The following is a 26,249-nucleotide window of genomic DNA, read 5'->3' as shown; positions in this document are numbered from 1 at the left end:
CATTTTTCTTTCACAGGATTGATTAAGTTCATGTCAACATTGACTTAATTGAGATAGAGAATATCTGTATGTCAGCTTAGCTAGCTATAAGACACTGTACCAAACAATTTAACTACAGTCGACAACAAATGTGCAAAAGAAAGAAAGAAAACTGGGAATAGCTTTCATACTTCATATAGAGAATATAGAATATACATAATATTGATAGAGTTAGCAATCTATGAGTTTTAACAAATTAATGTGAATTGCTGGCTGGGAATATACAGCAGCTATATTTATATAGCTCAGCTAACTAAGCGACTGCACTAAACAATTCTCTATTATTTATAATTTGTTACATTTTAAGCCACTCATTTCAACTTTATGCTATAACAAAGTGCATGCGGACTAACTAATGTCTTAACATAAATAATTTGTTACAAACTTTGTTGTCGCTTTAAGCTAACCCATTTCAATTTTTGCTACATATCAAAGTGTGTGTGTGTGTTGTGGGGGTATAAAAAATACTTCATTTTATCTCTGACAGACGCGCGCGGCACGCGATATGTGAAGTGGCAGGCTGTGCTGGCTGCTGCTGTCAGCCTGCGGTTGACATCAGTCTAGCTGATTGGGGGTTATTGGCCGGCACATGTCGTAGGTCATGCCAAAAACTATGTTGTTGACGCTTTGGTTATGGATTTATGACACTTTTTAGTCATTGCGGTTGTCAGACTACGACAAGCGGCTTATGGCTGACTAATCAGACAGCGGCTCAAAAGTTTAGCGCAAATCTGTTAACGCTTTATATATCAAAACATATGTAGACTGCTTACCTTGATTAAAGTGCTGGCCACGTTTGTTGCTGCAAATAGAGCAAGAGAGTGAGTGAAAGTTGAAAAATCAGTTTATTAATAGTGCGCACGTGACACGAGAGACACGCACACAAGTCATTTATCAATACATAAAAATAAAGCATTGTCAACAAAACTTTGCCTGCGTATATCCGTTGAAAAGTTGGCTATTAATAAACTGGACAAAAAAAAAAGAAACTATATAAACTATAACAAGCGGAAACGCTACAATTCATGGCCATTAATAATGCAACAGCTTGGGCTGTGGACTTGTCAATATTAACTAAAACCAATTATGCGTGCTGCTGCTGGAAAAAATGTGAAATTACGTATACGTCAAGTGGGCCATGGCAGCAGCTAAAATGCAATTAAATTACAAAAATTACATGCATGCATGCAAACAGCGTCAGACACACAGACAGACAGTTCGTACAAACATAAATTTAATGCAATTTTGTGCGCTACAAAGAGAAGAAATCAGCGCAAAATTCAATGAACTCGAAATAGCCAACGAAAAAAGCATTTCAAGTGAGTGTAGAGCAAACGAGACACATACGCTATGCTTGCTATATACGAAAATAGTTAAGCCTATATAGCCTTTTGCTTTTTATGTCGAGAGTAGCGTTTGTACGTGTGAGTTCGGCGTTATGGCCTAGAGTGCTTGGCCAGCACAAATATTTACACTGCAGGCATAAAAACTGCATAAATGTGATTATATTTTCATTGGGTTCGGTCGCGCTCTTGCTATGAGCTCAGCTGAAAGCGCTTGGGCTTGACCGTGTGCCATTTGCCATGTAATTCGATTGCGATTTCAATTAGCGTAAAAGCTAACTAAGTAATCTCTTAGCTTTAACTTGGGTAAGCTAATCATATTTGTTAATAATTATCATTTAATTGCTGCTTAAATAAAACACAATATAACGTTACTTACAGCATCATTACAAATTGATGCCTTCCTGTTACAAAAGCTACGAGACAGTTGACAATTGATTGCAATGCAACTGCTGCAACTACTTGACAGCGAGCGTGCGACTGTGTGTGTGTGTGGCAAGCATTGCTTATAGCACTTGCAGTGTCGCCAGCGTTAGTCTCGGCAGCTTTGCTTTACTGCAAATCCCGCCATAGTAAATGTTATCTTTGCAAACATTTGACAATCAGAAATGCTCAAGCCATTGTTTAAAGTAAAAATCGAGCAGCAGCCAAAGCGTATATCTATGTGTATGTGTATCAAACAGTAACAGTGGTTAGAATTGAGCAAAACACATAAATAAATGAATTGGGCAAAGCAGTAAAGAAATTTCAATAAATTGTAGCATACATTTTAGGGCAGCATAAATTAGTCTGCTCAAGTGTAAAGAGAATACATCCCACTGATCTCTCTACCTGTATAATATCATAGTTTTGTACATTTTTTTTTTTTTAATAATTGTAAATAGTTAAGGCTCCTTGTACCTTAACTCACTTTCCAATTGTTAAGCGTCCGGTTATGTTCAGCAGACCCTGAATCGTTCAGGAGAAAATTAAAATAAAAATTTGATAAAGACTAAGAGCAAAGTTTTTAATACAATTAAACTCATACCAATTGCTTACTTTAGCTACAGTTCTGCGCTGCTTTTGACACCACTGTGCTGGAGACGTTGCTGCTGCCCCGCTGCGTTGCTTTGCCGTTGACAAGCTGAAAGCCAAGCTACAGCAACTCGGCAGTAGAAATGCAGCGATATATAAAGCAAGCAAGCGGGGTGGATGCGGGGTGTGCAGCGAGAGTGAACAATTGGCGCAACGTCGCCAGCGTCGTCGTCGTCATTCTCGTTGATGTCGCAGTTGGGGTTAAGTTGACAAGAGAATGAGATTGCATTGCTGCCAGCGCAAGCTCCGAGTTCAATTCATTTCCACTTGAGCAAGTGCACGTCTTATAGACGTAGCTCAAGCTAACAGTTTACACACCCACACAAACACACACAGAGACACCACCCAGCAGCTTGGTGCGGCGTCATAAAAGTAGCTGAAAAACAGTCAGTCCGAGCAGTGGGAGATCTTGCCTTGAAACGGCAGCGTGCTGCAGTTTGTTTGTTTTAGTTTTCTCTATTTTTTTTTTTTTTTTGGGGACTAGCAGTGACAGCAGCAGCATCAAATTGCAGCAAGGATATGCTTGCTGCTGTTTGTTTGTTTGTTGACAATTGTTATTTTTGCTTGATGCAGTAATGGAAATGATTATTGTCAAGTAACTCGCCTGGACTCGCGTAATAGTTGCGCAGCTTTAGTCCTGTCGTCCTGCTTTTAACACCTGCTAGAGTGTGTGTGTGAGCTGTCAGTTATGCTTAGCGCGCTGTCTTTTTACAGTGAGTGCAAGTCTAGCAACTGTCATTGCTGCTAGCATTTAGGTTAATTGATAATTGATAAAAGCAGCTGCCGCTACCGCCCAGTAGCTTCACTTAACTTCAACTTCTGTCGCATGAATATTTAAGCACGCGCTGTGGGCGTCGCTTAGCAGCCTCCGATGTCGCCACTGCAGCAAAATCAATAGAGAGTGAGGGCGAGCGGGGGCAGCCGCAATGAGGTCGCCACATTTGACCCATAAAACACACGCCTATGCACTCAAAGCTCAAATCTCATAATGAAGTTACGCACACACACACAAATCATTTATAATGTACAACAGACAACTGACAATGACTTGCGTATTAATTGATGTAACCATTTAAGACACTCGCACGCATTTGGGGAATTTAATTCGAGCTTATGCGCTGCACACATTTAAATGACATTATCCATCATTTTATAGCACAGCCTCAAGTCAAAATGTTGAGCGCACACACAAGCGCCAGGGCTGGGTTGGCATATTGGCTTGGATTTATATACAACAAATTGAAATTTGGTTTTGCAGCTAACAAAACCAGCGCACAATGGAGCAAAGTGACGCATTTGTGGCAGCTATGCGCATTGACTAACATTTGTTTAAAAATTGTTGCAAATTGCCCATAGTACATAACTATGCTGTGGCATGCAGCTTAAGCTTAAAGTTATAAACACTTAGCCCGAGATAACAATAAATTTCATTTCGATTTAAGCTTGTTGAAAAATTTTACTGTTATTTAATTGAAGTATTTATGCTGTAAACTTTGTCAAACAACAATAAGCTGCGTAAATTGAAAAATGTGCAAGAAAAATGCAATTGCCAATTAATTGATGAGCAGCACACACAATTATAATGAAATAAATCAGCAAGCGCATAAAATTAAACGTAAAGATAATAAATTAATTAATTGCTGCAGCTATAAAGCTCAACTTAACTTAGACACAATTTAAATGCTGTACTACTTTTTAACAAATATTTGGCCAGCTGCACAAAATGCGAAAATTCATGGAGAACAAAAAAATCTGTTGAATAGCAAAAGCAAAATTGTAAACAGATTTTGCAACAAAGCAAACAATTAGGCGTTGCAAAGTGAAGTCAAGGGTCAGCAATGAAGCTGAGAGCAGAACCTCAAGGGGGGCGTCAAGTGGGTGGCTGGCTGGTGGGTGGGCTAATTGAACACAAAAAGTGCATTAAACGCTCACAATGGACGTAGCAAAGTGTTGGATGGACTGTCAATGTGAAAAGCCAATAGAAGCAGCTTAAATATTTTATGAGAACTCGTACTAAATGTAAGTGTATGTGTGTGTGTTAGTGTGTGTGTGTGTGTGTGTGTGCTTTGTTGCAGTGTCAACAAAAGAGACAAACTTGGCTTTTAAAACAATCGAGTGACGACATGGAAAATTAGTTTACGCAACCAATGCCAAGACACGTTGCAACAGAGCGAGAGAGAGCGAAAGAGAGAGAGAGCGAGCGGCATGTGGCAGCTGTGCTAAGTCAACTTAATGCAAGTCAATCAGGCGGAAGTCGAAGCGCAACAACAACGCACTGGATGCTGCTGCAGCTTTGAGTACGAAGCGAGAGTAAATCTAAACTTTGCCAGCGAGCCAGCGTGGGCGTTGTGGGCATTTGTGGGCGTGTCTTAGGTTAGCGCCAAGCAAGTGGCAACTTTTGACATGGCAGCTGCTGCAATTGTTGGCACTAAACTTGCCGCCATTGAAGTGAATTTACTTGCAACACTTTTTATACGCTACAGCAACAAAATTGCCAACAGCAGCAACACGCACTTCCCCGCACTCTCTGCACTTAATTGAGTGCAAAGCTGCTGCATGGATTTAAGTTTATACAACTTGCATTGAATACAAAAGTTTTTCATTGTTGTGACTTGTGCCATTGACAAGCGCCTTGCACTTTGCATGGGTCAGTTGAATTAATGAGGCAAGCGCATTGTTTAATTTGTGCTTAGCTTAAGCGCGCAGCTAATTAGACGCGCGCTGCCATTACGTATACGCCCCGTGTGTGTCTCGCATTAAAGTTGAGCTATATATCAGTGACAGAATTTATTGCACACACGAACAATTACAATGTGCAGTCGTAAGTCTGCTGGCTGACAACTAAGAAAATATATCGATGCACAAATTAAACTGCAAGTGCCACACAAACTGAAATAAAACTGTTGAGCTGCTGCAGGCAGCAAAGAGAGAGAGAGAGAGAGAGAGCCAAAGAGCAAGACGCACATAGAGTCTGGTAAGCTGTCAGAACGTGTGGTATTTAATTTTGTATAATAAATTCTGCACTCTGTGTGGAAACAAATAAAGCAGTGCACAGTGTAGAGCAAGAGAGAGTTGGAGCTCGATTTGAATTTGTGGCCAAGGCAAATGTCTGAGATTAGGCTTAACTAAATTGCCAGTGTCGATGACTGAGACCAAAATGCTCCATAATATGCTCATTAATAGCTGAAGCACGCACAGCGACGCTTTTGTTTTTGGTTTTGCTTTCGCAGGACCTCAGGCTCATAAATAAATATGTTTGCCTTGTGGGCGGCGGCGGCAGCAGTAGTGTTGGCCATGTTTCACACTAGGCTGACAGTTGTGCCGCCATAAATAATGAAATCATTTTTAACAAGGCCAAAAGCAAAAGCAAACTAAGCTGGCAAAATTCTTAAAAACATAACAAGCTAAAAACTTGTTCCAAGTGGTTTGAAAACAACAACTACCAAGTATTTAATTAATAGCAGTAGGGAGTAGGGCATATGCGACTTGAGCAAAGGCAGTGATATAAATGATAAGCGAGCTACTATAGAAAGTTTAGCTAAGCTGAACACAAATATATCTATTGATAATGAGAAATAAACTAGCAGAGCTTAATAGAAAAGAATTTGACTCTTTTCTATGCTAAAAGCGAATAAGTAAAAAGCTGCATAACTGAAGAATTAAGTGGAAAATGTTTTAATATGGGAATTGGTTTAAAATGTGTTGATCAGAGTTAATATAAAAGTAAGAGAGTTACAATCAGCGCTTTTGCTTATGAACAGAATGTATAGGCCATGTTAGCATAGTATATATAATAATATGGCATGAGCTAAGTTGTTAAGCCAAGGACTGAGGAAGTTGCTAAACAATCCTTAATTTGAAAAGTTGCTAAGTAGTCGTTAAGTAAGAAAGTCGCTGAGTGATCGCCAATAAGTAAAGTTGCAAGCAAATTGTAGCACTAAAATATTGTCTCATTAGTTCAACTCACATTTTATATAAGTAAAATATATATTATTATCCCAAACAGTAATCCAGCCAATCCGCTACAAATAAGACGACTAAATAGAATCCACCCATTAGTTCTACCTAATAGGAAGATTATATAAACACCAATAAATGTCAACTTAGAAGCACTAAAGTGCCATAATTTGAGTACAGGTCAAATTCAAAGAGTGAATGATTTAATTTACACAACAAAAATAAGTAAAATAATCTATAATACTGCCAGCAAGCAATAACAATAAATGTACAAAACCAAGATCAATTAGAATCTTGAATTGGAATTAGAGACTTGTTAAGCTTAAAGTGCCAAGCTGTAGTTAATTCTACAATTGAAGCCTCGCCTAATGTGTTGCCTCGTCATATTTAATAATGCAACATACATTTAATATTCCTACATTAGTTCAAGTAGTAAGTAAATTAATCTATAATACTATAAGCAAACATTGTTATCATACAATATACAGCAACAATAAGTTAACATTATAAACAAGATCAATTCAAATCTTAAATTGAAACTAGAGACTTGCAAGCAAGTGGCAAGCTTTTGTTTAACCAAATGTCTAATTCCAATTTAAGATTCTAATTGATCTTGATTATTTATTATGAGCGGGCATTAGGCGAGCCCTCAATTGTAGAATTAAGTGGCAAGCTTTAGTTAATTCTAATTAAATTAATTGAAGTCTCGCCTAATGTGATCCCTTCTTATATTTAATAAAGCTACATTTAATATTCCTACATTAGTTCAAGTAGAAAATAATCTATAATATATAATATATAATTCTATTCTATAATATATAATATAATAATTGGCTTATAAGCAAACATTGTCATGCAAACAATATCCAGCAACCATAATCTCAGTAGAATCTATAATTGAGCTAGAGACTTGCGTTAAGTGATAACATTTCATACTAATACAATTGAAACCTCGCCTAATTTAACCTCATTATATTTAATAATGCTACATTTAATATTTCTACATTGTTCAAGTAGGTAAATAACTATCTAATATGACTTAAGCAAAATATAGTATCAAACAATATACAGCAGAGAGGCACGCATAAGATGTCACACACAGCGGGAGTACTGGGAGTGGGGCGGGATTGAGGAACAACCCGCCAAGACCAATTAGATTAAGAATCTTAAATTGGAGCTAGAGACTTGCGTTAAGTGATAACATTTCATACTAATACAATTGAAACCTCGCCTAATTTAACCTCATTATATTTAATAATGCTACATTTAATATTTCTACATTAAAGACTCAAAACTTTATCAACTTTTAACTGCTGCACACTTTAGTTTTGATTTTTGCTACCAATTAACTTCAAGTTTCAATAGCCATGGCAAAGTTTCTAAACCAAAGGGTATATAAATGTCCTTGCTGCGGCTTGGACTGCGGTCTTGGGCTGCAAGCGACAACACAAGTAATTTTTTGGCGCACCTTTGGGGCGTGCATGTTTGCCGAAGGCCAATGCAGGCCATAATAGCTGTAAATCACAGCTGGACAACACAACAACAACAACAACAACAACAGCGATAGCAACAAAGTGCGCTTTGGCCCATATTAAATATATAAATTATGATGGCCAAAGGTTGGAGCGTTGTTTGCCAAGTAAATAACTTTATAATAAAATCCGCTTGCTGCGCAAAGTGCGTTAATAAAAATCACAAGCACGTCAAAGTTGAGAGCGAGTCGCCCACTTAGCGCAGCGCGCTAATGTTTAAACATTGTCTGGGATTATCTTTTGGGGTTTACAGCGCTGCGGGCGCGCGCGCGCTCTCTGAAGTTTTTGGCAAAAGTAGCTTAAAGTTGCATGTTAACTCGATGTGCGTTGGTTGCCCACAGCCTCAGCCAAGGTGGCTTGCCGAACTTTGTTTGCTAGCGAAATTGAGCAATAAACTTTTGCAACACACTTGCAAACAGGGAGGGGGAGGGGGTGTAGATACATGCGAGTTGCGTCAGCTGTGAAATATGTAAATATTGCGGTTTAATTAACTCGTCGCGTCTCTCGCTGAGTAAACGCTGCTCAAGTTACTTTTAATTGCGCCAAACACGCGGCGTATGCGTGATAAACACAATAAATTATGCACAAATAAAACACTCGAGTGAAAGAAAAGTCATTGCCGCCAGAGAACAACAAAACACTCAAGAGCGTGAATGATGCCACTTGCCACTGAGAGAGACACTAATGTAGCCCAATTTGCCACCCACAAACGAGTTGGGCGAGGAAAACTTAAGCGCCAGTGTAATTTTCATTCGTCAAAAGCCAAATGCTCAATGTGCTTGTTGTTGATTGGCTGACTGACTGACTGTCTGTCTGACTGTCTGTCTGTTTGTCAGTGCAACCACAAGCGCCAAGTGGCGTTGGGCGCTCCTTTTGCTTTGTGTTAAATTAAATTGCAGCTAAAGACAAAACGCGCTTACAAGTTTGTAAAGCGGCCCAGCAACAACAAATAGCAAATGGCGCCAGCAGCTAAGGAAATTAAGTTTATGGCGACTGCTGCTATTTCTGCTGCTTCTTCTTTACTTCCTTCAAATATGCTAAATAAATGCGCAGCAAAAGAAATATAAATAAAAGTGCAGGGCTAAGACGTTAAGTCTTAAAAATGAAGTTGTGCACTTTGCCATGCCACGCCCACAGCCCAGCGCACACCGCAGTCTGCAGTGAAATGAAACGAAACGAGACGAAACGAAACAAGTGCATTATTTGCATTAAATTATGCATGCGACGCTCGCTGGCCGACGAAGCGTCAAAAACAAGTAAAAAATAAAAGAAAAAAAAAGCTCCAAAGTTGAGTCCAAGACGACTGCGTGATGCGCTATAAATAACATAATATTAGTTAAGCATTTAAAAAAATGTAATAGTAAGTTGAATGTTTTCAGAATAGCTTAGCAAATTTAACATTTAAGCTAAAAAATTCTAAAAAATTTAAACAATTAAAAATTTGATTTGAGAGTTAAAGCTTAAGCAATTGTTGCTAAAATTTAATACTATGCTATGAAAATAAAAGTAAAAAAAACTATAAATATAAATAGCATTTATAAAAACTAATTGCTTGAGTTAGACTTTATATTAAGCCACGCACTTATATTTGATAACTTTAGTAGCGCACTTATTTTAATAAATTTTATATATATACTATAAGCCCGACTGCTGACATTAAACATTAAATATTATAGCAAATATGCACAAATATACGTAAGCAAACAAAAGCTGCAGCCACAACTTCAAACAAGTGCGGCACAGGTGGCAACCCTATAGGGTATGGGTTACAACAAAAGTGTCAGGCAGCCGCATGGATTCACACGCCGTGTGCCAACATTGAAGCTTAAGGCGCCAGCACAGAGTGAGAGAAAGAGAGAGAGAGAGATCGGAGAGCGGTGGGAGTTGAACCGCAAACAAAGCGCAAACAAAGAGCGAGCGCGCGTGAAAAGCTGCCGGCGGGCGTTGAGCTATAAGGGGTCGCCTCAAGGGGAACTCAAGCCACATGCAGTTAGCGTTGCAAAGTTGCAGTTGCAAAGAAATTGAAATTAAAGTGCTGCGAAAATTGCAGCGAAAACTGTGCCAAGTGCAACGATTTTTGATCGCAAACTAATTGAACTGCATTCACTTTAAGCTTGTTTTAGTTTATTAATCTGTCTACACTTTTGTTTGTGTATAAATTTCAACTAGAGTTGTAGCTAAATCGCAGCTATTGACAGCTTTATGGTTACGCTCTTAACCCCAAATAGCCAAGCACTGACTTTAGATAATAGCAAACAATTTGTAATCATTTGTTGTGCGCTGCTCGCTCCCCCATGCAGACAAATTGGCACGCAAGCATATTGCAACTGCCACAGCCACAGCCACTGCCACTGCCACTTGGGGGGCAAACATAGCGACCACTAGTGTTGACTGACTGACCAAGCAGTGGGGCAGACGCTCATAAGCAACTAAAAGGAAGCTGAATGGCTGACAAGCAGCAGCGCCATAAAATGCAATGCCAACATCAACAAATGTCAAGTCAAACCCACAGTTGCGTTCTCTGTCGCTCTCAGACGCTCTCAGACGACTGTTTGGCTGCTTTGCATAGTCAACTGATTTTGATGGCATTTTCGCCAGAGCTTAAAACAATTTGCCATAACGCTTTTAACAGCAGCGTGTGGCGTTGTCATGATGTCAGCTGTGTTATATTAAATGCTATAGTGGGGGAGGGGGGTTAACGTTAACTTTAACACACGCATATATAAAAATTGCTTTCTCTTGCTTTCTTAACTGCGCGCTGTAAATGCATTTCCGTACAGCCTGCGCATGTGTGTGTGCAACGTTTAAAAGCAATCAACAGTAGCTGCAATCGCTGACTTTTGTTTAAAACTTGCAGCTCAAAAGTTGCTACATACACTTTGATTTAAAAGCAGCGCAGCAGTGTATATTCAATTTGCGCCGCAGCTTGCTCTAGCTCTTTGTTTAAAGTGTGCTAACCCTTAGCTTAGCTGCTTTTCTTTCTACTCACATCAAATAAGCCAGAAATAATAATAATAATAATAGTCTAACGAGCTCTGGCAGTTTGGCTCTGTGCGCAAAGTTTTGCCCTCGGCTCGAACTCGACTTTTGGCCAACTTTTGAGCAGCAACAAGCGCATGCTATGGGGACTAGCAGTGAGTTGTACTATATCCTGGTTCAGAGCACGCGCACACGTTGCAAAAGTTATAAGCAGCTCAACAGCCAGCTCGACGCCAGCTGCAGGTGAGGATTACCAAATGTTTCTATTACTGCTGCCTGCCCCACAAACAAAAAGTAGCAACAACAAAAAAATCTATTAAATTGCATGAGCTCTTTGAGTTAAAAGCCTCAACGCAATAAATTGGAATTTCTTGTTTAAACAGCAAGTGGGCGCATTTAAATTGTTTGCCAGCACAACTAGCCCAGATACTTATGGAGCTCTCTGACTCTTCTCCGCTAAATGTCTGCGGCGCACGAATCACTAAAATGTTCACAAAAGTTAAACTTCCGCTTCCTGCCGCTGTCAGCAGGAAGTAAGTAAAGCTTTTCAACATTAAAAAGATGTAAAGCAATGCGAAAAAAAACGCCCAAAAAAGAATGTGGCAGGCATATACAGCGAGAGAGTAGCTGGCACTACTTGCCACGCAGCACGCAAACACTCTTAAAAATAAAAGAAATATATGGCGACAAACTAAGTATAGTCAAAAGATATAGGCAGGCTGCGCTTAATATTGACAATTCTATTGATTTTAGCATTTAACAGACTGCGCTCAATATTGACAATCGATCTTAAGCATATAACATAAACTAGAAAGCAGCACAACTTAGTCTATAAGCTTAATATAGCGTCCACTTCTTCTAAAATTGTAAAACAAAAAACTCGAAAGAAAACTAAAACTATAAAGAAGCATAACAAAGTCTGTAAGTAAAATTTAAAAATAAAGAGCTCGCAAATAAATGGAACTGCCTTATATATTATCAAATATATGTATATAATCCAAGCAACTGTTGGTGCGAATATTTTCTACATATTTTAAATGAATATGTTCACTAATTTGTTTTAATAACTTTTGATAGATTATCGCATCTTATATAAAATGAAGTCCACTAACTTAGTGCATGTTTTAAATTTGTTTTACTTGTTTAATCTGTAAGTAAAATTGTGAAATAAACAGCTCGCAAAGAAAGATGGAAACTGCCTTATATAATTATCAAATATATAATGTAATATATATAATCCAAGCAACTGTTGGTGCGAAGATTTTCTACATATTTTAAATCAATAACAAATGTGCACTAATTTGTTTGATAGATTATCGCATCTCATATAAATTGAAGCACACTTACTAAAGTAATGTTTTAAATTTGTTTTTACTTGTGTAATCTCAACTTTCATATAAATTGAAGCGCACTACATTATATTTGATATGCTTCTGCCTTTAGCGTAGCGCGCTCTTCATTAAAATAATGCCCAAGCTATTGAACTCTCATCCGCACTTTATGAGCCACAAAAGCAAAGTCCTTGCATTAACTAGATTATACACGTAGCTATACGTGCGTGTGTGTGTGTGTTTTTTATACGCTTGCAAACATTGTTAAAAAGTTGTAATACCCGCTTACAATGTGTGTGTGTGTGTTTTTTTTTTTTAAATTGCAAAGCAGCTGCGGCAAACTGTGGCAGGCAAAAAAATTGTAGCTACATACCATAGACTTTGTTACATATTGTATAATCATATATATATATATACGTAAGCTATGGTATATAGAAGGCGCGAGCTGACAGTAGGAAGTATGTAGATAAGCTGCGTCAACTTGCCCGTAAAAAGTACAAGTGCAAAAAAACAATCTATGTGTGTGTGTGTGTGGAATATTCAAAACATGCGCTTAAAAGTATTTTGCAGCACATGACGCATTAAAAAAACAAAATTTTGCTTGGGGGTTAAAAAGTTGCTGCGCGAGTTTAAAAACATGCTGCATACTTAGCAGCGCAGCTAGCGAGCGAGCGAGTCACGCGTTTGGCCAGGTAAGCTGGGAGCTCTGACCACGCATTTGTGGCATGTGGCAGGCCAGCAAGAAATCAAATCAATCAAACGCAGCAGCAGCTGAGCGCGCTACAAATAAAAAAATGAGCAGGCAGCAACTGCAAACGTGACAAAATTAGTGAACAATGAAGCGTAGCAAACGGGCGCCCAATGAACTTACACACAAACACACACATATATGTATATATATGTGCAGTTATACAATAGCTGTACAATGACAATGAGCAGTGGCAACGACTAAGTGTGGTCAGCTTAGAATCTGTTGGGGGGGGCGCACACAAAAGGCAAAGCGCGCAGACAATGGGCAACGAGGCTAGTCGAGCTGCCAGAGCATATTTAAAAAAGCATAAAGTGCACACACACGCACGCACATGCCAAACAAAGCAAAGCTACACTGCGCCAAAAGATATAGCTGTCAATATTTAAAATGTATAACAGCTGCTTGCAACTTGCGCTCAGTGTTTGTTTGTAGCTTTTAGGTAAAATTGAAAGTGAAAACGCAATGCCAGCAAATCAAATGCTTGACCTTTAATGACTCAATCGAAAGTTAGCCTCGAAATCAAAAAAAAAAGAAAAGAGTGTGGAAAATTCTCAAACCCAAGCCACATGTTTGTCAGTTTGCGAGTAAAAAAGTTTTGTGTGTCGCACTGACACTGGCTACGAATAGTTTTGGGCCAAAAGTTTGCGCTCGTTGCAGGTAAAATGTCAGTCAGGCCAAACATTATATTTCAACTGCAAGAGCAGTTGTGGGCGGTGGGCGTGGCTGGCAAAGTATTTCAGGCACGCGCGCAAAATATGCATTAGAAAATGTTATAACATAAATTGAATAAACCAAAGCAGCGCAAATCCAAGCACAGGCAATATCACGTATACGCAGTGGTTACTGCTGCCTTGGCATAAAATGTATGTTTTCCTTTTATTTTTGCGTGTTTTATGACATGTGGCATGTTGTTGTTGCTACTGCAGCTTTATAGATTTTCATACAGCACATTTGTCTTGCTTATCACACAAATTGTAATTTCTCTCTCTCTTTCTCTTTCTCTCGTTTGTGCTGGCGACATAATCAGTCATCTTGTTTGGCATTTGAATGATTAGATAAGCTGCTCCCATTGGGAGCGCTCGTTCAACTCATTTGCCAGCAAATATGCAAAACGAGCTGCTAATAAACAATTTTCGGTCAAGCAATTCGCCATGGGAATTCATTTGACAATCGCTGTCATTAATCAGTGCTAAACAAATTGCTGACATATACTAGACATGCGTTTAAATTATATATAAAAATGTTTTCAATTACTACAAGCAATAAATCTTTTAAGTTAGGCATTTATTTGCTTGATTAATTTATAGCACAGCCAGTAATGTCAAAAGGTTGATTTATTTTCAAGGTGTGCGTGGCATGATTAACTCACAGCAAGCGCCAAAGGACAAGCTGCTGCCCCAAAGCGACAACGAGCTTTTAATTAAAAAGTCCAAGAAATTAAAAAACACAAGGTCAGCATTATGAGTCGATTAAGCGAGCGAGCGAGACAGCAGCTGAAAAATCTAATCAGCAAATTGTTTAAATAACTACAACAAGGCAGCGGCGATAAACTTGATATAGGGGGCAGCTGAGCGGCAAAGAGAGTTTGGCAATGTTTGATAAGAAATCAAAAGTTGCTGATGTGTGTGTGTTGACATAGCTGATAGCGCTAAAAGCTGGCCAAAAGCAATGACTAAGAATCAATACACAGCAAAAATGAAAACTAAACTGAAATTGAGCGAAATTCTTAGCACTTAGCTTATCGTTTTATTTTGTTTTCAATTGAGTTGAATTTAAGTAGAGTTAATTATAGCCAAACAGCTGTAGTTTGGCTCTTTAAAAAAATGCAAAAATATGCAGCCCAAGTGCTTGACACATTGCGTATACGCCTCATTGTTTGTTTGTGTGTGTGAGACAGTTTAGGCACAGCTGCACTGACAAGCTTGGGAAATCAATCGCTATAGCCACACGGCTAAAAGTTGCCAAAAGATAGAGAGAGAGAGAGCGCAAAAAACAAAAGGCAAATGCAAACAAATCTGTTAGTAGCAAACACGCAATGCGACCAGCACGCCATAAAGTATGCAGCAAAAGCCAGCCAGCACTCACTCTCTCTCTCTTACTCACTTGCTCTAGGGAAACTGCCAGCGCAGCGCTTTTGTAAGCTTGTGATTCATTCATAGCACTGACCAATTGCTCACCCTACCTGCCTGCCCAGGCTGCCATCCCTCTCTCTCTTCTCTGTCTCACTCTGTATCACTGTCAGTCGCTGTCGCAGTCAGCGTCGAAAACCGCATTGGCAATGGCCATGCATCAACTACAGTAGTAGTGGCCATAGCCAAACCAATTTGAGTCAAGTGCCTGCGCACGTAAAAATCGAAAATAGTAACAAACATTTTTTTTATTTTTTTGTTCTATTTTGCTCGTTGCAAATAACAACCAATTTATTTTTTCGGTGCTCTATGCTGCAAAATTGTTACTCAACTAGCGTTCGATCATCGTTCAGCTTCATCATCATCATCGTTGATTGCAACAAAACAAATTGCATTTTAAGTCGATTACAAGAGCTCGAACCGCTCAGATTTTTCTCTTTTTGCATTGACCTTATGCATTGCAGTGTGTGTGTAAAAGTTAATAAATCACACTGTGTATGTGTATGTGTGTGTGTGTGAATTGTATGCCATTAGCAGCTTGTCATAAGTTGAACTATAACAAATGATTTTACAGGTGAAACCAAAAAAGTCAAATGCTTGCATTTATTATTTATATAAATGCTTAACACATTTAAAATGCTTTAAGCTTTGTTTGTCAACATTTTGAGCAATAACAAATAAATAAAATATGTAGCTTATCAATTTTGCTGCTTAAATGCTTTGCTTATAATTTTTAACATTATTTATTTAATGTTATAGTCAAGTGTTGACTACAGAACTGTCCCCTTGGAGCTATAAAAACATTTGGCCCAATGTTATGCGCACGGCGTGCAACGGTAAAAATAAACGCACTCGCGGGACAAAAAACAGGAACTGAGTGTAACACGCAACAAGCCGCAAGCACAAAACAAAACAAACACACAAAATAAAAGAAATAAAAACGACGCACAAGAAATTATAAAAAATTCATAATGCAAGGCAGTAAACAGCGGGCGGAGTGGTGGGTGGGGTTGGGTATATCCCTTAAACAGTTAGTTTTTCTTGCATTGAGTCAGCGCCTGGGAAAAACACGCGAATTAAACGCAGCCAACAAAAAGCGACAGCAGACGCCCCAGCCCTGCAACATAAAAAGATTTAAGCATGCAGCAAATAAGCATTGGGGGTCCAGTCTCAACTGTAAATGGGCATACATATATTTTTTATATGTATAAGTGTGAATGGCTGTGTCTGTGTGTGGAGTGCATTATTAGCTTTGAAGCCTTGACTCGTTTATGGCAGCGAGAGCGCGCATAAAGTTGTGTAAATAAAATGCAAACAAATTGCAGCTAACAAATGCAAGTTCGCTCTGTCTCGCTCTCGCTCTGGCTGATGTGACGCTTGGCGCACAACGTGGCGTATTAGCAATGTAATTTGATTTGATGTTTAATGCGCTGCGTGTGCTGAGCGCGCTTACTGCGAAGTGAGGAAGCATAGTACGCGACTATGGTCGCAGCTCTGGCATTGAACGCACCTGTGACATGTACACCACACACACACACACACACACACATGTTATTTTTATTGGCAATTGCAATTGCTAACATGGCACAAGTGATTAGTTTAATTGCAAAATAGATAACAAAGCTGCTGCAACTAGCGCATACACTTTAATTACAAAATGTTTTGTCAAATTCATCAATAAAAAAAATTGAATTTTATTCAATTTATATAACAAATTTAAGCGCTTGTTTTATCTCGCAGCAACAAAACTGTTTACAAAGATAACATTTGTGCAAGCTGCAAAATATTTGTTTGTTTTATCGTTTAAATGTCAATAAAATTACATTTATAGTCAAATAAAAAATTATTATATGCGTGGCACTTTTTCTAAATAATTTGTATGTGCAGTGGAAATTTTTATTTTGTATTTCCCCTAGGAAATTGTAAGCGCCGGCTATCATGAATAAAAAATAATACACAGAAAAAAAAAACTGAATGTAGATATGCCAAAAGCACTTGAACTAAGCGGCTTTGTCATGCAAATTTACGCCGGGGTGAGGGTCAGGAATCACACACACACACACACATGCACACACATAGTACGTGCGTAGTTCAATAGTCAGCAATTGGCAAACATTTGAAAGCCACTTTTGCAGTTTGTATTAAACGCTCAGTATGCTGCAAAAAGTTATTGCAAAAAAAACACAGACAACAACAACAACAACAACAAGAACATGGCATAGAAACTATTTTGCATGCGTTTATTTACAATAGAAGGCTTTGAATTTATATACGCACATATATTTAAATTGAAAGCTAAAGTATTTTCAATTTGCCTGCCATTCAAAGCAATTTTTACTTTCTATGGGCAAACAAATTATTTTAATAAATACTGATTGCCATTTTATGCGCACATATTGCAACAAATTGCAGTAGTGTTCAGTTTCTATAAATATTTATACATTTTATAGAGTGTGTTTCCATGTAAAAACTCCCACCATAAAAATTCTTTATGAATTTGACATTTATTATAGTGGTTTCAATTTCAATTGCCAAGCACGGCTTGTGATTAATTGCAATGCAATTAAAGTCAATTTAATAATTAACACACACACATAATTGCAAATAATACGCTTGCTAAAAATATAACAATTGTGCTGTTTATTTATAAGCTGTATAATTACTTAATTAATAATGAATATTAAGCCGCGTAGGAGTGAGTTAACTGTTGTTAAGGTGTAGGCTTAATCAACTCGCCTGTCGTTACTGTGTTTATTTTAAATTTATGTTTATTTATTTCATGTGGGGAAGTTTGAAACTCAAAGCGACAGACAAATTATCAAACAATTAAATTGAATAAATAAAATATTTTGTTATATGTATATTAAATAATTAATAATGTTCACTTACCGCACTCGGGGTTGACCTCTGTTTATATTTTTCCAATTATTTGTTTTATAGCAGCCACAATTATATTAAATTTTCACTTTTTGTCAGATTTTTAAATGTAGAATTAAAAACCACAATGAATTTAACTGCAGTATAGATAAATATAAATTTATAAAATTTTTAAATGAACAAGTTTTGTGGTTTTGTTAATGAACACGATAATATAGCGACACTTGGTTCGTTCATAGATTGCACTTTGACTTTTATTGTTTGGTTTTTTAATTGGGGTAAAAGAAACCGAAAGAGACAGAGAGAGCGCAGTGCAAAGAAATTAAAAGCCACGAGGTGTGAAATGAGGTAATTTTTGTATTTAAAAAGCAATAGCAACAACCTACGAATTGTTTTAGTCACAACAAACAGGTTTTTATTAAAGCGCGGGCATACTAACAAACACAAACACACACACACACACACACACACACATGCATATGTAGAGAGTCTTGAGAAGATCTGTCTAGAAACCGAAAACAAAACCGGAAAGCTAACGAGAAAAGAAGCGGGCGCTGTGGTTTACAACAAATTACAAAAATGTTACAGTGAAAATAAATGCAGTCAAATGCAATATAAAAAGCACACACAAAGCAAAGCCAAAGCAAATGAGTAGCAAAGCACAAAACAAAGCAGACAATAACAAAAAAAAGAAAGAAATAGGCACAGCGTAAAATCAAACAACACGAAATCACAGCGAAAAGATAAAATGCTTAATCTTTTGCTGCAAATGTCGCGTAAATTGAATTAGCATAAGTTTTGTATATTATTTATAAACATTACAACTTAATGACAGCCACATTGCTTAAGTTTTTGGCGTCATCGGCATTTGACACAGTTCTCTTTATGTTTTTTCATTTGCTTTTGCTTTTTTTTATGTCTTTGCACTCCACGTTGCGAGAGCAGCGAGCGCTCACGCTATTGTTGTTTTTGTATCTTTCATTGTTATTGCTGCTACAATTGTACAATTAACTAACGTTAACGTGCACAATCATGCTTTATTTTTTAAATAAGCTATGCTCTCTTTTTTGTGCTGCATTTAACGCGTATGCAACAATAAGTTTTATTGAAAAACAAAAACACGTTGGCAAACACAAACAGAAACACACACACACACACAGGCACACAGGCGCGCACGTTTACAGCGAAGACTCACTAACACATGCATGCAAACAAGCAAGCGCTGCTAAAAATTAGTTGGGACAAGCAACAACAAATTGCGCTGGCTGAACAATGATTCATAAGCAATTCAATGCGTGTGTTAATTTCTTATAAAAACAAATTGCAATCCATAAATGTTGTTAAAATTCACACACACACGCAACTGCAGTATAATTGTATTTTGATTTTTTTTCGCTATAGCTTTTACATTAATACTTTATTTTTTTTGTACTATTTTAATTGTCGTTTAAGTGCTTGTGTTGTTAAATTATATTATTATTAATTGTTTTCGAATATTGTTCCGCGCTTACAAGTCACGACGGCCAGTAGAAGAAGCAGAAATTATTGCATAAATTAAACACGCGTTTATGAACAACAATTATTTGTTGATGCTTACCGACGGCTACGACAATCTTTCTGGTGATCGACAACCATATAATATATACAATTACTTTTAATAATTTTGTAGCAATTTGTTTACAATTGTCACCTGTTGCGCGTGCATATAATCAATTCACTTTAATTTCCCATTCACATTGCACGTCTTCACTCGTTGGAAATTATTTTCTTATTGGTTTCATCTAAACGTTGCCGCTTTGTTATTGTTATTGGTATCGCTATGTCTAATCGTTATCGCTGTTGCACATATCATCTACAATAAAAGAACAGTGCAGCAACATAGCGAGCAGATGAAATGCCGATAATTCAACAATCTCGCGACTATCATCTATTACAATATTGCGCGAGCAATGCTGCTGCCATAGGTGTGAGCGAGCGACCCGATGTTCGCTGTTCTTTAGTAGTGCTGTAAGCCGCTCCAAGGTTCAGCGCAAAATTTAAAAGAGTAACAAAGTGCAAGCGTCATCTAGTCATAAAATCTGCCAACCAGTGTTGCCATTTGAGCAATTATTTAGCTATCATTATTTTCTTTTTAGCTTTTTTGTGAAATTCTAACAGCGCGGTTGCCAAGTGCACTAGAAAATAAAAACAAACAACTAAAAACTAAAATGGACAGAAAACTACACAGTGGTATACATCATCCAACACTGCGCCTGCTGCAGGAATCTGGCTGCGAGATACTGCCACATAATTTGATGTACCCTGTGTTCATAGTGGCCAACGATGAAGACGAACAACCAATTGCCAGCATGCCCGGTATAACACGCTATGGTATTAACCGCTTACGTGAGCACTTGGAGCCCCTTGTACGCAAGGGACTTAGCTCGGTGCTACTCTTTGGTGTGGTGGAGTGTGAGCTAAAGGACGAGCTGGCAACCAATGCAGATTCGGCCATCAATCCTGTAGTGCGTGCTTTGCCCAAGCTGCGTGAATGGTTTCCTGAATTGCTAATAGCCTGCGACGTTTGCATATGTCCTTATGCATCGCACGGACATTGCGGTCTGCTGGGTGATGCCGGCCTGGAGAATTCACGTAGCATCAAAAGAATAGCAGAGATTGCTGTTGCTTATGGTAAAGCGGGCGCACACATTGTGGCGCCGTCGGATATGATGGACAATCGCGTGCAAGCTATAAAGCAGGCATTAATCGATGCCGGCTTAAATAGTGTCTCATTGTTGGCTTATTCCGCTAAATTTGCATCCAACTTTTATGGTCCCTTCCGGGAGGCAGCGCAGTCGGCGCCTGCCTTTGGCGATCGCCGTTGCTATCAACTTCCCAGCGGGTCACGTAATCTAGCCATGCGTGCCGTGCAGCGTGACGTCAGCGAGGGAGCGGACATGTTGATGGTTAAGCCCGGCATGCCTTATTTGGATATACTGCGTCAAACCAAGGACAGTTATCCCTATCACACACTCTATGTCTATCAGGTGTCTGGCGAGTATGCTATGCTCTATCATGCTGCCAAGGCAGGTGCCTTTCCGCTACGCGAAGCTGTCCTGGAGTCCATGAAAGGTTTTCGACGCGCTGGCGCGGATTGCATCATAACCTACTTTACACCGTATCTGCTGGACCTCATGCACGTCACGGCTTGTGTTTAATTAACACCTGTACTTAAATTTAAATTAATATCTGACGTAGCATTCAATGACAAAAAAAATGGGCTATCTATAAGTTATAGTTATCACATTTGCCTCGCTTTTTTATCTTTCTACGGGTTAAGTGCATTACTATATTTAGGATTCAAAGCTTTTCAATTGAATAAATTACTCAAAAGAACTGCCTATGAACAATTGTAAAGGTCAAAGTACATTAATTAACTATACAGCAAGTAAATGTATTTTGTATTTTAATGAAATATACAAATTGATTTTTGGTGAAGTGTGCACAAATGTAAAGCGATCTTTCAATATGTTTGTAGATCTAGAATTAAATCAAGTGCACTTAAGTACTTGGGTCTAAAATCTTAAATGCTTAAACTTGGACCTCAATTGAGAAATATGTGAATTTGACTGTAAACTCGAAGACAATAGAATTCTCTAATCGATATATAGAATTTCATAAACTTTGATACTTGATACTAGTTTTGCAATATGTAGTGCTTAAGGAAACTAATGATAAATAAACGTGTTGTTATAAATACTGTGTGTTCAAAGCGATTAGTTGCTTTCGCTATTGTTTATGTGACTGTGCTCCAGTATATCCGTATTTTGCATGGGCTCCAAATCCGTTTCGGATATAATCTCTGCCAGCCATTGCTCGATTTGCACCGGATGAAAAGAATCCTCGTCGCCGCTATTGGCTTCCAAAACGATTTTAAGATTTTCAAAATTCTTTAAAACGAGACGTTTGCCCGGCTGCACCTGAGAAGAGAGTATCGATTCACTCTCCGCCGTGCTGGAGACAGGTTCAGCCGCAGTTGTCGTTGTGGCAGCCGGCTCTTGGTATTCAGGCTTCGGTTGTGTTTTTAAACTCTTTTTGATTTCGTTAAGCAAACGATTGTAAAAGTCACAGGCATCGTCTTGAGAGTCCGAAGTACTGGCTACAGGCTGCTCCAAGATCTTGTTGTTTTTTTGTTTCTTTGATTGCGAGCGTGAGCTGGCATTGCTGGAATAAGTTGAACTGCTGGGCGTGATGCTGGACTGTTCGGTGGGACTGCTGCTGGAGTCTGCAGGCGCCTGCGTAGTCAATGGCAATGCTGCACTTACCGCCTCCTCACTGGCACAGTTGATGGTCAGGCTGGCAATATTGCGAAGATTGATGGTGCCATTGCAATTGTTAATAGTAATTTTGGGTTTGAAGCGTGGCTTGCGTGCTTTGGGCTTGCTTTGATTTGATAGTGGGGCCTGCTGCTCGGAGCAGCTGCGTCCTAGACTGGAAACCGCCTCAGCTATAGATGATTCCAGCTCATCATCAAGCTCTTCTAGGTTCAATGGTGGCACATATGTTTCACGCTTGATTTTAGCTCGCCGTATCAAGTCCTTTGCTTCCTGCAGTGTTATGTTTATAATCGAACGCTTGGCATTGTCCTCCAGCAGCGCCTTGTTTCGTGAAAAGTCTACCACTATAGACTCTGCTTGTGCCTCATCATCATTTAGCTTGTAGTCCGTTTCCTCCAAGCATTTGTACATAGTTTCATGATCATCTGTTGGCTCTATATAATCTTCATTGCGTAATCCTGCCGTACGATTGTCCTGTGTTCTATGCAGCGCCAACTGCATGCTGCTATCCAGCTGAAAGTGTCCAAAGCGCCTTATAGCTGACAGCAGCAATTCTTCTTCCTCTTTGCCAGTCACAAAACACATTTCACACTCTTTGTTATCGCCTTCGCTTTCCGTATATAGTGGCGCTGTCTCCTGCTGCCTTTGTGTATTGGCAATCACCTCCAGCTGACGCAGCAATAACTTTTCGCGCATCAATAGGGCAGCACGTATTTCATTGAATTTATCCTGCACATTTGCTTTCGCCTGAAAATTGCACATCTCCTTTAAGAAACGCAATTACAAGAATTTATTCAGCGTACCTGCTCTAGTAACTGCTCCATTTTGCCTAAATCTATGTTTTAATGCTAATTACGCCACATTGTATTGCAAAATAAAAATTTGTTTTGTTTGATCGAAATGCAGCGCGAACATATGTTCAGTGCTGTCAAAATAACTTTTTTCCGTCAGATCTGGCCATTTAGAAAGTCCAACAGCGGGAAAATTAGAGATAACTGGAAATGGAAATATAGGTGTGGATTTATCAAAACATAAGTTCAATTTAATTGTGATGTAATGAAATTCAGAAATGATTGCTTCAGGAATTAATTGGAGTCTTATGATGAGAATCAAAGTGACTCAATTTATTTAAAATGGATATTTAAATGCTGCTTACATCAGCCATCATACCATTTATCGATTAATTGGTCAGTCATATAAAGCGCATTTAAAAGATATATTCAAAGTTTGAATTTGAAACATGCAATAAATTTTATTAAAATAATGTCACTCTAAAAGATGTTATTAATCGTTTCTAATCGCTGCCAATATTTGGTTTAGAATGACTTCAATATTTTGAAACTGGCTGTGTTCCTTATTTTCCTTTGCTTTTTGATCAATTTTATCAAAAAGCTTTTTGAGAGTTGCATTATCAATCGTAAATTCTTTATCACGATCGTTTGGTTTTATGTAAAGCTTATTCAACCTTAAAGGTTGTTTGCTGTGCATTAAGTAACAAAAACATTCACGTAGATGATTTAATGAACCCCAGGATTCAGAAAGAAAGATTTCATAAGCACTTAGCAAACGGGCACGACAAATGAGAGTGTTGACCTCCGCCTCAGCTTGGATTACCTGTAATAGTTGAAAGTTTAGTATAGATTTAATCAGACGTATCCTAGAACTTACCTGTGTATCGCCAATGGCTAGAGCAGTAAGCAAGTTCATCAACACAATTGAGATTAAAATGACAAACAACAAAAAGAATAAATTCACATAGATGTTGCCCTCAATCTCATTTGCATTAAATTCACCAGTTGACATAATGACCGTCCGTATAAAAACCTCTATTAAGCCTTTTGAGTTCAACTGGTGTAAGTTTAACACATAGAAGGATAAAGCAAAGGCAATGACAAGTGCAGAATAAGACAAGCAATCTTCTTGAAGTTGAAATTAAAGCCAGAACTTTCTTTAGCATTAGACTATGCGTGGTAAAGATTAAAAACACGGCAACTGTGTATCCGAACCATTGTGTTAAGCCAGATCTATCATAATGTTGAGCGCCTGTGACAACAGCCATTGTCATCGAGTAGGAGTAAAGGAAATATAGACGAGCAATCCTTGTGAAGAGATTCATTCTAGTTGTGCGATTGTATATCAATATGCTATCGGCTCTAGGAACTAAGTCCAATGAGTTCACAGAGGGCAATGTAGGACAGACCAATAACTGAGAGCACATTAAACAAGGTAACAACAGAATCCGTTTTTTTAGCAGTATAGTTAAGCATTAAATGCGTCAAGAGACAAATGCTGGAGAGTACATAAAACATGAAGTGGATATAGAATATGCGCGATAGACTGTGCCACTTGAGCATGATGAAACTGCTAATGAGCGGATGCTGCAGCAAAGGACGCAACGCTGCAAACTTTCCCATTTCACAAATGAGCTGCATTTCACTAGCGAGACCGGAGTCACCACGCAGGCGAAAGTTGATATAGTTAAGCTGAATCTCGTAGGCATCATGGCCTCGACTGTGTGAACTGCTGGTGATGCAGCTATCCAGATGCTGCTCCAACAATTCTGGCTTTATATCTTGCACGGCTAACTGTTTACAATCGCTTCTCATGCCCAGATATGCCCCACTTTGTAATAGCTTTTTGACTGCAACATCATGATGAAAGTAAATAGCTTTATGCAATGGTGTGCGTCCAATCCCATCCCTTTCATGTAAACGGGAATATTTGCTGGCTAACACCAGTTCAAAACATTTAACATAGTTGGTAAATTCACTTGCTGGTTTATCCAGACGATAGATCAAAGGATTAAGCACATCCATGTCTTTAGTAATAACCAGCTTTTCATGCTTGAGCAGTTGTTCAAGTGCAAACCAGTGGCCTACGGTGCAGGCATATTCTACAAACGTTAAAAAAAATAATTCATAATGGGGTTCGTTTATATCCAAATCTGACTGCAGCAGCAGAATTTCCAAGGCTTCGTTGTATCCTTTTGTAATGCTTTCCACAAGTAGCTTGGACTTGTCCTCCTTAAACTTTGGCAACATTTCTTTGAAGAGCGGTATATCCTTATCCATAGAATAAAGAAGATTGTGATAATTGACTTCCTTATCCGCATTTTCTCGCACCGCTGGCAAATTAAGGTTCGCATCAAATTCTAGCAGCGCCTTACGCAGGCTTCCTCCAAAGCTGTCTATATCAAGGTTTGGATACTGCAGAAACATTGACACTAGCTCGCTCTTCTGATTCCTCGTTAAATTTTTTTTTAACACATTTCTCAGAGGAAGCATAAAATTATCATCTGGTATATTAGGTGAGGCACCATAGTCCAGCAATAAGCGTATACACTTGATTATCTCACTCATATTCTCGAGATCCATGTTTCTGGTTAAAGAGATTAAGGGTGTGGCGCCATAATATGCTGCATTCACTAGCACTCCCTTCTCACTTAGTATTGCCTCCAAATTCTCACAGCATTGCGAGTCCGTTGCGTAGTCGATTGCATACCTCCCAAGCATAATTCATAAATCTAGCAATAAATAAAATGTTATTAAACTTAATCATTTAACATGGGTTGCGAAGATTTTTGATGTGGGATAGACGTTACTAGAAATATATACAAACTATATGACTATTTCATCTTAGAACTACTTACATAATTTGCAGAGCATCCATATTGCAAACAAAGTTTAATAAACTGTGCACAGCCAGGTTGAGACAACGCATCCAGATATATGCTATAATTTCTATTTTCCACAATATTGGGATCTGCGCCTAATTTCAGCAGTTCCTCAAATTCTTGTAAATCACGATCTTTATATGCAATTTCCAAGGCCATCTGTAAGTCTATTGATCCATGACTTGTGTGTATCTTCCTTCGACTTGAGGTCTCCATCTCAATCATGTCCAGATAGAAGGTTTCAGCTT

The 26,249-nt window shown here is 38.5% G+C and overlaps 3 protein-coding genes and 1 long non-coding RNA gene across 4 annotated transcripts in view; 1 reads left to right on the top strand and 3 right to left on the bottom strand.

Moving 5' to 3' along the window:
• The window catches only part of LOC117134761, a 34,639-nt gene extending 16,496 nt beyond the window's left edge, over positions 1-18,143 (bottom strand). The window contains exons 1-2 of the long non-coding RNA XR_004458834.1: positions 18,025-18,143; positions 813-841 (exon numbers count right to left, since the gene is read on the bottom strand). This is a non-coding gene — a long non-coding RNA (uncharacterized LOC117134761). The remainder of the gene's footprint in view (positions 1-812; positions 842-18,024) is intronic.
• Positions 18,144-20,076: 1,933 nt separating this feature from the next.
• Positions 20,077-21,222, top strand: LOC108601073 (delta-aminolevulinic acid dehydratase). Its single transcript, XM_017988968.1, has one exon. The coding sequence runs from the start codon at positions 20,220-20,222 to the stop codon at positions 21,207-21,209; it is 990 nt and encodes a 329-aa protein (XP_017844457.1). The 5' UTR covers positions 20,077-20,219; the 3' UTR covers positions 21,210-21,222.
• Positions 21,223-21,750: 528 nt separating this feature from the next.
• On the bottom strand, positions 21,751-23,242 carry LOC108601072. Its single transcript, XM_017988967.2, has 2 exons — positions 23,132-23,242; positions 21,751-23,075 (listed from the first exon to the last, which is right to left on the bottom strand). The coding sequence occupies exons 1-2, from the start codon at positions 23,150-23,152 to the stop codon at positions 21,768-21,770; spliced, it is 1,329 nt and encodes a 442-aa protein (XP_017844456.2). The 5' UTR covers positions 23,153-23,242; the 3' UTR covers positions 21,751-21,767.
• Positions 23,243-23,788: 546 nt separating this feature from the next.
• LOC117134771 (transient receptor potential cation channel protein painless-like) lies at positions 23,789-25,837 on the bottom strand. The gene is made up of 4 exons (XM_033293439.1): positions 24,487-25,837; positions 23,997-24,244; positions 23,855-23,942; positions 23,789-23,793 (listed from the first exon to the last, which is right to left on the bottom strand). The coding sequence occupies exons 1-4, from the start codon at positions 25,700-25,702 to the stop codon at positions 23,789-23,791; spliced, it is 1,557 nt and encodes a 518-aa protein (XP_033149330.1). The 5' UTR covers positions 25,703-25,837.
• Between the last annotated feature and the right edge of the window lie 412 nt (positions 25,838-26,249).

Source organism: Drosophila busckii, chromosome 3L (assembly GCF_011750605.1).
Source record: "Drosophila busckii strain San Diego stock center, stock number 13000-0081.31 chromosome 3L, ASM1175060v1, whole genome shotgun sequence".
Taxonomy (NCBI): domain Eukaryota; kingdom Metazoa; phylum Arthropoda; class Insecta; order Diptera; family Drosophilidae; genus Drosophila; species Drosophila busckii.
This window is presented reverse-complemented; position numbering and strand designations above follow the sequence as displayed.

What these genes read in the sequence shown, in the direction of transcription:
- LOC108601073 (XM_017988968.1), top strand. Translation starts at nt 20,220, where the DNA reads ATGGACAGAAAACTACACAGTGGTATACATCATCCAACACTGCGCCTG.
- LOC108601072 (XM_017988967.2), bottom strand. Translation starts at nt 23,152, where the DNA reads ATGGAGCAGTTACTAGAGCAG. An exon ending in TGGAGCAGTTACTAGAGCAG is followed by an intron (nt 23,076 to 23,131) that starts GTACGCTGAATA and finishes TGCAATTTTCAG; the next exon opens with GCGAAAGCAAATGTGCAGGA.
- LOC117134771 (XM_033293439.1), bottom strand. Translation starts at nt 25,702, where the DNA reads ATGGATCTCGAGAATATGAGTGAGATAATCAAGTGTATACGCTTATTG. An exon ending in TGAACTCATTGGACTTAGTT is followed by an intron (nt 24,245 to 24,486) that starts CCTAGAGCCGAT and finishes AACTTCAAGAAG; the next exon opens with ATTGCTTGTCTTATTCTGCA. An exon ending in TAGCCATTGGCGATACACAG is followed by an intron (nt 23,943 to 23,996) that starts GTAAGTTCTAGG and finishes CAACTATTACAG; the next exon opens with GTAATCCAAGCTGAGGCGGA.